This window comes from Ostrea edulis, chromosome 4 (genome assembly GCF_947568905.1).
Source record: "Ostrea edulis chromosome 4, xbOstEdul1.1, whole genome shotgun sequence".
In the NCBI taxonomy this organism is placed as follows: Eukaryota; Metazoa; Mollusca; class Bivalvia; order Ostreida; family Ostreidae; genus Ostrea; species Ostrea edulis.
The window spans coordinates 48,191,300-48,204,175 of record NC_079167.1 but is presented as its reverse complement, the minus strand read 5'-3'; the positions used below and the strand labels follow the sequence as shown (position 1 = coordinate 48,204,175).

At 35.1% G+C, this 12,876-nt stretch overlaps 1 protein-coding gene across 6 annotated transcripts in view; it reads right to left on the bottom strand.

Moving 5' to 3' along the window:
- The window catches only part of LOC125668653 (CDK5 and ABL1 enzyme substrate 1-like), a 68,417-nt gene that overhangs the window by 19,294 nt on the left and 36,247 nt on the right, over positions 1-12,876 (bottom strand). For all 6 annotated transcript variants that reach the window (XR_008802467.1, XR_007367716.2, XR_007367717.2 and 3 more), the window contains 2 exons: positions 7,582-7,688; positions 2,557-2,593 (listed from right to left, as the gene is read on the bottom strand). Coding sequence is in view for 2 of the 6 variants with exons in the window: in XM_048902978.2 (XP_048758935.1) it covers positions 2,557-2,593; positions 7,582-7,688 (144 nt within the window). In the remaining 4 variants the exon portion in view is untranslated. The remainder of the gene's footprint in view (positions 1-2,556; positions 2,594-7,581; positions 7,689-12,876) is intronic.

The window sequence follows — 12,876 nt, the reverse complement described above, 5'->3', positions numbered from 1 at the left end:
AGGAATCAACAAAATGGGACAAACATTTACCGTATGTTCTCTTTGCATATCGGGAAGTTCCAAATGAGACAAATGGATTTTTGCCATTTGAGATTCTCTACAGAAGACAGGATTGAGGTACGTGGTCCACTTGCAATATCGAAAGAACACTGGGAGGAACCAGAAGATTCTTAGTTATCTGTTGGAAGCTGGAGGAAGGTTGAATAAGTGTGCAGAACTTGCTAGAGATAGAGAGAAAGTTGAAAAAGGAAGACAGAAGGTGTACTGGTATATTGGATAGCACAGCATGGAACTTTGAGTTGGATGAAAAGATGTTGGTACTTTAACCTTCATACACATCCAAACTTCTTGCTCAATGGAATGGTCCTTTCAAGATAACTGAGAGAGTAGGCAATGTAGATTCAAATTTAAGGATCAAGAGGAAGAAAGAAACCATGTTTCATTTAATCATGTTAAAACAATGGTATAATCCCACAAAACCAGCAGCGGAGGGAGAGAAGTCAGAGGAAATTCTCACAACACTTCAGATTTTGGGAAGTTTGTCACAAAATCCAGAAATTGATCCAAAATTCATTGATAAGGCAACACCATCACTTGAGTCAGAAAGTGGGGTTGATGAGGTGGTTTTGAGTCAGTCTCACAGATTATCCGGTTCATCAGTTAAAATGTATGTTATCTGATTGTTCTGATATTTTCAATAGTATCCCAAAGAAAACTAATCTTGCTCAACATACCGTAACTGCAGACAGATGAATGGGTACCTAGGAAACCCTACCCAGTACCTTACGCACTACGAAACAAAATGCAAAAGGAAATAGATTCTATGATGGAAGCAGGAATCGTAGAACCATCGACTAGCCCCTATGCCTCATCCGTGGTTATATATGGTGAAGAAAGACGATTCTTCACTCTGGTTTTGTTGTGATTACAGATCATTAAATAATATCACAATATTTGACCCCAGACCAATGCCCCGCATTGATAATCTATTGAATGAGGTAAGTAAAGCAAAATACGTACATCAGCAAAATTGACCTAACAAAAGGTTACTGGCAGATCCCATTAGATGAGGACGCTACACAGAAGAATGCGTTTGTGATGCCTATGGGACACTATCAATTCACAGTAATGCCTTTTGGTATGGTACATGCATTGGCAACACTTGTTCGACTTATGCATGTAGTTCTGGGAGGTTTGCATGATTTTGTTCAGTGTTTATAGATGGATATCGGAATCTACAGTGAGATTTGGGAGGAGCACCATGAATATATCTGTCATTTTCCAGAGATCGGGGGAAGCTAATCTTTCAGCCAAACCTTTGAAGTGCAGTTTTGGATTTCATCAGGTCAAGTTTCTGGGTCATGTGGTTGAGAAAGGTATGGTTTCTTCAAAACAGAGTAAAGTTCAGGTCATCAAAGATTTTCATATTCCCACTTCTAAGAAACGAACCCAGTCATTTCTTGGGATTGTTGGATTTTACTGGAAATTTATTCCGAATTTCTCAGATTTATCTGCCAGTTGGTCTGATCTCACAAAATAGCATAGTTCGTCTTGTATAGTTCATCAGGAAGCATTTGAAAGTTTGAAGGAGGCAGAAGCAAGCAAACCAGTTCTATGGAGTCCAGACTGAATTCAGCAGGATTTTCTACTTGTGTACTGATGCATCTTGTTACTATGTTGGAGCTTTGGGAGAGGGCCTACATAGGCTATGCCTGTTGCCCAATCCTGTTGAGTTTCTCAATAAAATATGTTTAAATTGAAATGTCATTGATATGGTCACCATAATTTTACTGTGAACAACATGGGTACTGGTAACTGCATTAAGCAATCCCCATTTGGTGTTCTTTTACAAGAAATGCAGATGGGGGAAACTGAATTGTGATTGCATGAGAATTTAGTCATATATTGAACATTGATATTTCCCCCTTTTTTTTAACCTGATGGTAATCTGTTATTTGTTTCTTGGTAATCTGTAATTTGTTTCTAATTCTTTGTTTCATAATAAAGGATATACTATACTATATGTATCACCTTAACAGAAGCCAACACTAATCACTAACCATTAAAAATTTATTGCCAAGGTTAAAGTTTTTCAAAAGTAGGTCAAACACACATGTCAAGGTCATGAGTTCAAAACATTTTGGTACTAAAAGAAAGGTCTTGTCAAAAGGGATACACAAGTAAAATATGAAAGCCCTATTCAATTCATTCAAAAGTATATCTAAGGTTAAAAGTTTTTGCGGACAAATAGACAGACAGATAGACACGACAGCGACTATATGCTCCCCAAAAATTTTTCAGGGAGCATAATTATGTACTTCAATACAATGATGTTTCAGCCATGGATTCTATATAAACAAAAGAAATTCTAATATTAAATTTTCAACAAAAGATAGCAAAATGTATAAATTAAATTTAATATGTCTATGGTGATTTTTGTGTTTTGGTACCAATCAGCAAATATGATTTTGACAACTAATGTCCCTTTAATTTTCTCTTATAATGAACTAATAAAATCAAACATTGAAATTTTTCAATTGATTACAATGTATTTACCTTTGCATTTGCTATAACTTTTAATTCTCTTTTTATGCTGTAGAACAAAAACAAAGTCACAATATTAGAAACTTAGTATGTAAAAAAAAAAAAAAAATCGTTCATATAGTTGTTTTTTTTTTTTTTGCTTCATAAATACAACCGATATATTCTTTAAAAAAAATTCTAAGAAAATCTCTAGACTTTTCTCCAACAAACAAGAGGTCCACTGGTCTTATTGGTCACCCGAGTGTGAAATCTAGAAAAATAATTCCTGTTCTGCATATCTCAGCTAAATTCCTAATATTCAGCAACAGTATAAAACAAGATGTGTTCTTAAAACTGAAATGCCCTCTAAAGTGCCTATATATACTGATGAAAGACTTTACACAATATGATGCATGTAACATTAATACAGTCTGTCTAATTTGGACCTAGCTGTCCTAGAGTCAGAACCCTGGGGTTGTTAAATTCACAATTTTGGCACATCCTTTTCCTAAATATGTATTTAGTTTTTATACCATTAATCACCAAACAAGAAGTCTTTCAAATGATAAAGACAATAATCACTGTAACATACATGCCAACTTAATTCCCGATTTAGGCAGGATTACCCAGATCTTAAGCATGATACCCATTTTCCCTATCGGGAAAGCAAAAAAAAACCCAGAAATCCCAATTTTGTGATAATGTTCCCTGTTTTATGAAAACAAACCCCAATTTACAACCACAATTTAAAATCCCACTCCATTTCTTTGTGGCTAGCCAATCAGAAATCGGGGAAAATAAGTCAGCCATTGTGCTGTTTACCTGTTTTGAGTGGTATTGGGATGATGTAATTTACCTAACTGGTCTACCTGTGTCAGGTGGTTATTGGACAATGGGGAGCATGTTTTGATAGTAATTAATCAAGAAGATGGATTTCAAATCGGAATATTCTCTACACAAACGTGAATGACAATGATGATAGTTACACCACAAAACATTCCCAGAAATCGTCTGGATTTCTGGGACGGCTGACAGCATCAAAGATATGCAATAGGTACATCAAATTATATTTTTTCAGTTATATATCCGAATCAATAGTGATGTATTATAAAATTATAGGGGGCCTAGTATTCAATACACTTTGTGATACATAATTCGCATAAATCTGTTACTTTTCTAAATGTAACGGTTGAATTTGATATAAGAAAGTAGCCTAAATATTCAATCAGAAAATCAGGCCTACGTTTTGGTGATTTTTTTTTTTTTTGCAATTTTTTCAGATGTCATGTGTGCAAGGTTTTGTTCGCAAACTTTGTTGCAGAGCAGAACACTCCTTTTCTGGTTGCAGATTGTCCCACGAGACTCTGCAAGGTCAGGTTTACAGACAGCAAGACAGCCTCAGTAGTGGTACCTATATATATAGTCCAGTCCTGTTATGGTGTATGAAGATGCAACTATAAGTATTAATAACATATATAACTTATCATTGGGGAACACATTAGGGCTATTCCAGAAATAAATACATGGGGGTCGGGAGGCACCTTTTGTATATACCAAGCACCCATAAAAAAAAATAAAAAATTACCCCATGACCCATCAAATTAATAAACTCATTTTACAATGACCCATCTAATAAAAAAAAAACTAACCAGACCCACCACAAAAATATTTTTAAAAATGAAAACGGTACAAATCTCGCGGTTTTCAGGACAAACATTCTAGTCAATGACGCGGTAATGCCTGTGCGACATTGTATCACAGTAGTTCTGAAGAAACGATGTCACATCAACAATCAAAGGCATCTATGGCGGGAATGTTGGAAAGAATGGGAGTCCAAACGATGCTATTATCCTGAAATGGGTATGGACATGTTTTTCCACGAATCGTTCGTCTTCTAATGGAGCCCGCGCCCGGAGGCCTCTATATCACCATCACACCGACTGATAAATATAACGCATCGGTACCCTCGTATAAATCAACTAAGGTTTGCCTATTTTTATTAGAAAACGGAATACCTATTGGTTTCAAAATATTCCCAAAATCGATGAACAGAGTTCGCCGCCATCACGTCCAAAGGGACCCTATTAAACGCGCCTCTAATTTGAAGAGTGCCGTAATGGAAAGTTATGCGCTGCAAAGAGCGACAACTCGAATAGTTCTATGTTACTTTCGATTTCGAAAGCACGTTTTCAATTTTCCCTCCGACGTTTTGTAACCAACACGACAAGAGCAACAATAAAAATATTCTGAAAACTCAACACCCACGTGGCACAAAATAAAACAATAGAAACTACCCACTACCCATAATAAATATTTTATTAACAATCCCACCACGGACCAATTAAAATATGAAAAAATACGACCACCCACACAAAAAAATATCATTTGCCGCCCGACCCCCCCATTTGATAATTTCTGGAACAGCCCTTAGTTTATTTTAGCTTTTTGCTGAATAGTTGATGATTTAAAAAAAAATATTACGCTTATCTTTCAAAGTGTGTGTTTTTTTTTGTTTTGTTTTGTTTTGAGTCTTGTTGAAGTTAATGGAGAATAAATCACACTTGATATATGATACATATGTACAATGATTAAATTGATATTTTCTTTGACAATTAAGACAAAATACCTATTTCCACGACAAAATATCTCGAATTTAGAATTTTGAAAAAAGGTTGTCACACGCAAAATCCCCATGAGGATTTTAATAGTTGGCATGTATGCTGTAATAATTTTGGCCCAACCCTGGAACTGAATCCCTTACCCCTGGGATAATGAAATTTACAATTTTGGTAAAGGAATACTAACTCATTCTAAATATCTATTTAGTTTCAATTTAGTATCAATAGCACTAAAGAAGATATCATCTAAATGTTTTACACAAATACACTATATTTATACATGTTTGGCCCCACCCTTGAACCAGAACCTCTACCCCAGGAATCATGAAATTTACAATTTTGGTAGAAACCTTTCTGCTCTACATCACTATGTATTTAGTTTTTCTTGCAGATGTGGAGGTGTACACAAAAAAGATTTTTGAAAATTGGTCAATTTGTGGCAGTTTTTGCCCCGCCCTTAAGGCCCCAGCAGTGCAAGAGTCCTGAAATTAACAATATATGTCACCCTTGTTTCTAAGATGCTTCATACCAAATCTGAAAAAAAAGAAGAACTAGAACTGTCCTTTCAGGGCTAATACTCCAGCGGGGCACACTATATAATGGATAAAAACAGACTTCCTCAAATGAAACCAGAAGTTCTCTAATCAAATGGTCATCTAGTATATATCATCTTATTTTGAAAATGTTGCTTTAATGAATTCAATGACTCAATCAAATATCAAAAATATTTCCAGTGATGCTCATTAAAAACAATTTGTCCAATAGATAGGATTTTCTGATAATTGAACTGTTTATCATCATTTCTCTTAATTTGGTACATGGTTTAAAAATTGCTAGAGTATGAACACCCAACACCCCACCAGAAAAAGGATATATAGAAAATGGAAATATTCATACATTTACTATAAATTTAAATGTACATAAATGTTATTTTACTTTAATGAAAAATGTATATAAAAGGTGAAATATTCTCCATACAAAGAGACACTTTTAGACAAAATAGAAATTAATATATAACTTTCTAATACTTTAAATATTCTAATCTCAAATAAAACATTGATTCGAGAACAGAAATGGCCAGGTTGCTTTTAAATAAGTTATCTATCATAGAGACAGCAGTACAAAACATACTGGAAAAATGACATACATGTATTAAATGTAGAATTTTTCAAAGCACTTTTAAAATGTCACGAGTATATTTTCAATGATCTTATAACATCTATAATGTACAAGGTCTGAAAAATGTTAAGTAAAACCTGTGAGAGGAGTTGCTTACACAAAGTAGATACTATGCTTTAAAAATGACAATTGAAGTTCAAAGACACATACACATCTTCAATGCTACCATAACAGCTGTAGAAGGTCTGAAGGATGTCAAATAAATGCTGTAAGAGGAGTTGATTACAAAAATAGGTACCATCTATTCAAGACATGCTTAATAAATGACAAAGTTCAACTACATGTAAATTTTTTGAAAAAGTCCGATCAATTTCAAAAAGACAATGTATCCATAACAATTGTGCAAATTTTTAAGGAATGTCAAGTTAGAGGTGTGAGAGAAGTAGGTACCCTATTATAGGGACACCCGCCGCAATTCACCATTCTATAAGCCGTTTGCATGTTGTGCAACCCAATTAAAAGTGCATCACTTCAGTGTAAGAACAGTGTATTTACAACATTTAAATCAAATCTCTTCATAAATTCTTAAAATATACTCTTTTTAGTTTAAAAAATGATCAAGTCCATCATTAGAAAAAAGTCGGAAATTGAAGAAAAATTGTCCAAACAATATGAAAATACTAGGTACACATCTTCATATGGGAGTAATGAGTACGAATTTCAGAAAAATCCATGCTCTTGTTTCTTAGAACACGCATGCACAAAATCATGTCTACAGACAGACTTGTTGATTCCAATATTACCCCCACCTCCCATCATGAAGAAGATATATTAAATTATCAATTGTTAACACATTTAATCATTGACCATTTTGGCCCCACCCTGATACCAAATTCCCTGGGATCATGAAATTTACAATTTTGGTAAAGGGCTACCTGCTCATTCTGAAAATCCATTTAGTTTCAATTTGGTATCAATAGCATTAAAGATGTTTTTTTGTTTTTTTGTTGTTGTTTTTTTATACATGTTTTACACATAAATACTATACATATACCAAGTTTGGTCCTGCCCTAGAGTCAGAACGTCTACCCCAGAACACCTGAATTTACTAATGTGCCCTAAAAATCCTATAAACAGTTTTTTAGATAATTTCTACGGTACTGTGGTTATAACATGTACAAAATAGTTCTTATACAGACATATAGCCTGTCATTGCACATGATATCAAGATATACATTCCCCAATAAACCCCTGGATAAAAACACTAGCAGAGAGTGCAAATTTTTATTATTGATGAACAAGTAAAGAGAATATGTTTAACCTTCTGAGCTTGGTCAAGGTAAGTTGAATAGCTGGATATTTCTCCTTGAACTTTTCATTGATTTCCTTTTTTAGAGTTGAAGGTCTAACATAGTCTATCACTGATGTCTGAAATACAGAGGAATATTTTCATTGAGATGCAACTTAAACTTGCTCAGTTCTCAGCTCACACAAAACTTATTTTTCTGAGTTGATGATCCTGGTTTTGAAAGCCAGTACCCACAACACTTGAAGTGAAAAGATGACCAGGGACACACTCAAGTGACAGATCTTTCTGGGAGATTTTTTGGAATCCCCAAACAAGTGGATCGGGATTGCTGTTGTGGAATGTCAGAACAGTACCTGCCAAACAAGTGGTGCAGACGTAATCAAATTGGCAGTGACAGTATTCAAACACAATATAATACAGTACAGCCAATGTGGATCCATTATTTACTGTCCCTGCAACAGGAAGTTACTGTAAATGTATAATTTTAGCGTGTACAATATTGGGCAGAAATTGATTTTTCAACAAGTTAGAATAGATATTATTTAGTGCTTTCTAAATGTGCTATATAAAAATATATTTATGCATGACATTTATCGATGTACCAGGGGTTGAAATTAACTTTTTCTACCACAGGCTAATTTTAGCCTGTGGGTAAAAAATCCACAGGCTAAAATGAAAACCTACAAGCTAATATAAAAATAATGAAGCAGTGCTCTTTTAGATAGTTTTTTAATCAATGATTTTCCCTATCATTATTGAGCATAGTGGGTCAACAGGCATTGTTTGAACAAGACACTAAGTTACGTAGGTCATATGGTGCAATGTTTAGGTCTCTTGACCATCGCACCTCTAATCCACAACCTGTTTACCACAGGTCTAGATCCAATGTCTTCCAATTTCATGTCACATCAGGGGTGTCACTAGTGATTTTTCAAAGAGAATCCCAGACTCATGGTTTATAAACAGCACGATCACAAGTCCCATAGAATTTTTTGATAATTGTCTACGCACCGAGCAGTGCATTCATGTCATCACTACAACTCGACATCAATAAGACAATAAATTAATGTAGATACCATGTAGGTCATTCTGATCAAAATAACTACCGGAAGACTTGCTAAAACATAGACTCCGACTTTTTTTTCTTTTAGATAAATGAATAACAAAAACCTCATACTTGGAATTCAATTTAATCACCCCTATAAGTGAACATGACTCGTGGCACATGTCTATATTTTTCATAATAATGCGATGTCCGACCTCTAAAGCATATGTTTGACTCAGAGATTCTTAAAAAATCATAAAAGAAAAATCCGGATAGAAACGTTTGTTGAAATCAGTCGTTCATGTAAGCGTTTGTATGATTCTGAATGCAAGTTTAAGAAAAGCGAATACAATAGCGCATCACCTTATAAAACGGATACGATACAATCATGGTTTGTAAATCACCACTCGCTAAAATTTTCGAGTGTCCACTATTTTTACTCGCTATTTTTCAAATGTACTTGCATTTTGCGAGTATTTCTCGCTAATTTCGAGCCCTGATGTACTTGATTTAGCAGTAGCTGTTCTCTGCAAAAGACGCTAAACAGAATACAGTCACAACTGCAATATGCTTACAATAATTCTTTTCGCATTATATCGTCACAGTTTTTCAAAGTGATGCTTTTCGGGACTACATTTATACCATGTCAGGGTAAACTACCTGTATCTTTATAACCATGTTAGGGTAAACTACCTGTATCTTTATAACCACGTCAGGGTAAACTACCTGTATCTTTATAACCATGTTAGGGTAAACTACCTGTATCTTTATAACCATGTTAGGGTAAACTACCTGTCTCTTTATACCACGTCAGGGTAAACTACCTGTATCTTTATACCACGTCAGGGTAAACTACCTGTATCTTTATACCACGTCAGGGTAAACTACCTGTATCTTTATAACCACGTCAGGGTAAACTACCTGTATCTTTATAACCATGTTAGGGTAAACTACCTATATCTTTATAACCATGTTAGGGTAAACTACCTGTATCTTTATAACCATGTTAGGGTAAACTACCTATATCTTTATAACCACGTCAGGGTAAACTACCTGTATCTTTATAACCATGTCAGGGTAAACTACCTGTATCTTTATACCACGTCAGGGTAAACTACCTGTATCTTTATAACCATGTTAGGGTAAACTACCTGTATCTTTATAACCATGTTAGGGTAAACTACCTATATCTTTATAACCATGTTAGGGTAAACTACCTGTATCTTTATAACCATGTTAGGGTAAACTACCTATATCTTTATAACCACGTCAGGGTAAACTACCTGTATCTTTATAACCACGTCAGGGTAAACTACCTGTATCTTTATAACCATGTTAGGGTAAACTACCTATATCTTTATAACCATGTTAGGGTAAACTACCTATATCTTTATAACCATGTTAGGGTAAACTACCTGTATCTTTATAACCACGTCAGGGTAAACTACCTGTATCTTTATAACCATGTTAGGGTAAACTACCTGTATCTTTATAACCATGTCAGGGTAAACTACCTGTATCTTTATACCACGTCAGGGTAAACTACCTGTATCTTTATAACCACGTCTGGGTAAACTACCTGTATCTTTATAACCATGTTAGGGTAAACTACCTGTATCTTTATAACCATGTCAGGGTAAACTACCTATATCTTACAGTTGGTATCAGGCCTGAATACTGTATCTTGTCTCCAATGACAGTTACTTCCCATAGATAGAATCAATTGAAAAGTACAATTTAAATTTTATATGTTTGTGAACTAAAATTGTAGCATTCCAGAACAAATATCTGTATAATCAACAATCTAAAACATAATTTGCTTCACAGACCAAGGCAGTGCAATTAATTCAGTTTTCCCATAGTCAGTGATGATCATCAGTTGCATGTGCTGAAATTTAGTGATCAGTAATCAGAATTTGGAACAAGCCCATCTGTGAAAACATCTTTTAATTAGAAATCAATTTAAAACTGGGATCAAACATGCAAATTGCGTGCTCATGGACGTGTGTCTTTCTTTTACATACATTTCATTTAATTGAATTTTAAAATTGAATAAAATAAATAATTTAAACAATCTTTGTGTTACATGGTTTTTCTTAATAATATTTGTACAAATACATGTATAGAATCAAATTTCTGAAAAATAATTTATGAAACCACCAATATGCGATTGATACTGACGGGGATAATCACTTTTCGTGAAGTTACTTTTGCTGTTTCACTGGTAAAGCGTGCGCTGATTGATGTCTGGGGCGTTGAAGCAGACAGGAAGTGTTATGTAACAGGGGTGTTGCTAAACGCGAAATGGAAAACGAAATGGAAGACAAAATGGAACGGAAAACGAAAAATATTGTATGCAATAATGTTATGAGGTCAGCATTTGGCAAAATAAAAGGTTTATCATGATCAAGGGAAGCAGAAATTACAGAGAGAGCAGGAAGTCATCCACATATAAAGTATGCATGTTCTTTCCATTCTTTACGCATAGGTAACATATCTGTCAATGCCGACATTTCAAAATTTTTGTAAAATGCTTTGTAAATTCTTATACAAATGTTGAACTTCACTTAATCCATTTACGATGCAGAATTTTAAGAAAGAATTGTTTTACTGCTTGTATACAAATTTCAAAAATTTTGATTTTAATCATAACAAAGTATTTTCTTCTGATTTTCGGTGTTATCTTAGCTACATTAATCATTCTAATTCTTAAATTTTGTTACGTTTTCTGTTCTGTTCCATCTTCCATTCCGTTTTCCACGTTTTAGCAACACCCATGTAACAGATATACACATACCTGCGACTTTTTTTTCAGAGTGAGTAATGTTAAGTAGTACTCTCTCTCTCTCTCTCTCTCTAATTTCATATACTCATTAGAATTATGATAATTTGATTTATAGATACAGTGGAACCTGCTTCGATACAGGGTATTCACCGGTTTTGATGTCGCTAGATCTATCAAAGCGTGACCAGTCAAGCGTTTCTAATCCCCTAACAGACTATGAAATTTACATGGTGACTGCCTAGGGCAGTCAAGGTGTGAATGGTTGAATATCCTGAGAATCACTATCAAAGGTTTATTACGTTTTTGTCAGAATTTTTACAACGTAATATGAAGTCCCGGCATCTTAGGACAACGTAATAACGAGGTCTATTTTATGTAGGTTTGTTAAGAAATGGGTGGTGCTTTGAAATTCCAATGTAATATGCGGACTAACGAAATAAAGGGGGAACATTATAACGAGGTTCCACTGTAGTATTGATGAACAGCGATCTGTTTTCAGTTTATGATCAGTATATTTTTTTTTTACATTAACGGGAGATAACTTGCGTTTGTTGATGGTAATAATCATCTACAGGTGAGACTGCGGCAAGGACAGTGGGTCTGCGGGGGATATGCAGGGTTACTTGAGATATACCGTGATAGCTCTATCCCATGGGGGAAACACAGAAAATACGGGATCCGCATTGGTCGTACTGTACATGCACATTTACAAGACATATTTTTTGTAAATATTGGCTTCGCAGTCACTAACTGCACAGAGCACAATCGTCCAAATTTCAGTCACTTTACGCAAAGCACATATTCTAATGAATAACAATGTTTCCTTGGCGTGTCTCTAAATCATATTCTCAAAATAAATACCTAACTAACACAGACCAGCTAGCCCCAGGCTATCACCATTATCCAAACAAGAGGTACTGTGAGCAATGCTCACTAAGAATACCCCCCCCCCCCCCCCCCCGCTTACCCTAATCTCCCAAAGGGTGTTGGTAATAGGTATAAACTACCTCTTTTCTGAGTGTAAAAAACAAATGGCATGACAAACCGAACCATATTGCTACTTCGATGTCCAGTGCGCATGACCTTTGACCTTTTGACCCCAAAATAGATAGGGAATATCTTCATCCCATGGGTAGTCCATATGTATGATATGGTGACTGTAGGTGGAAAGGATAACGCTTTAGAGCCTGGAAACCATATTACTACTTCAATGTCCAGTGCGCTTGACCTTTGGACCCCAAAATCGATAGAGAACATCTTCATCCCATGGGTAGTCCATATATATGATATGGTGACGGTAGGTGGAAAGGATAATGCTTTAGAGCCCGGAAACCATTGCGTCTACAGACGAACAACCCGATTCCAGTATACCCCCCACAACTTGTTGTGGGAGGTATAATAAAGTCCAAGTGGAAATATATATACGTTTGAGTGCAAGTGTGTATATATATGCTACCAACAGCTTGAGAGATTGAGA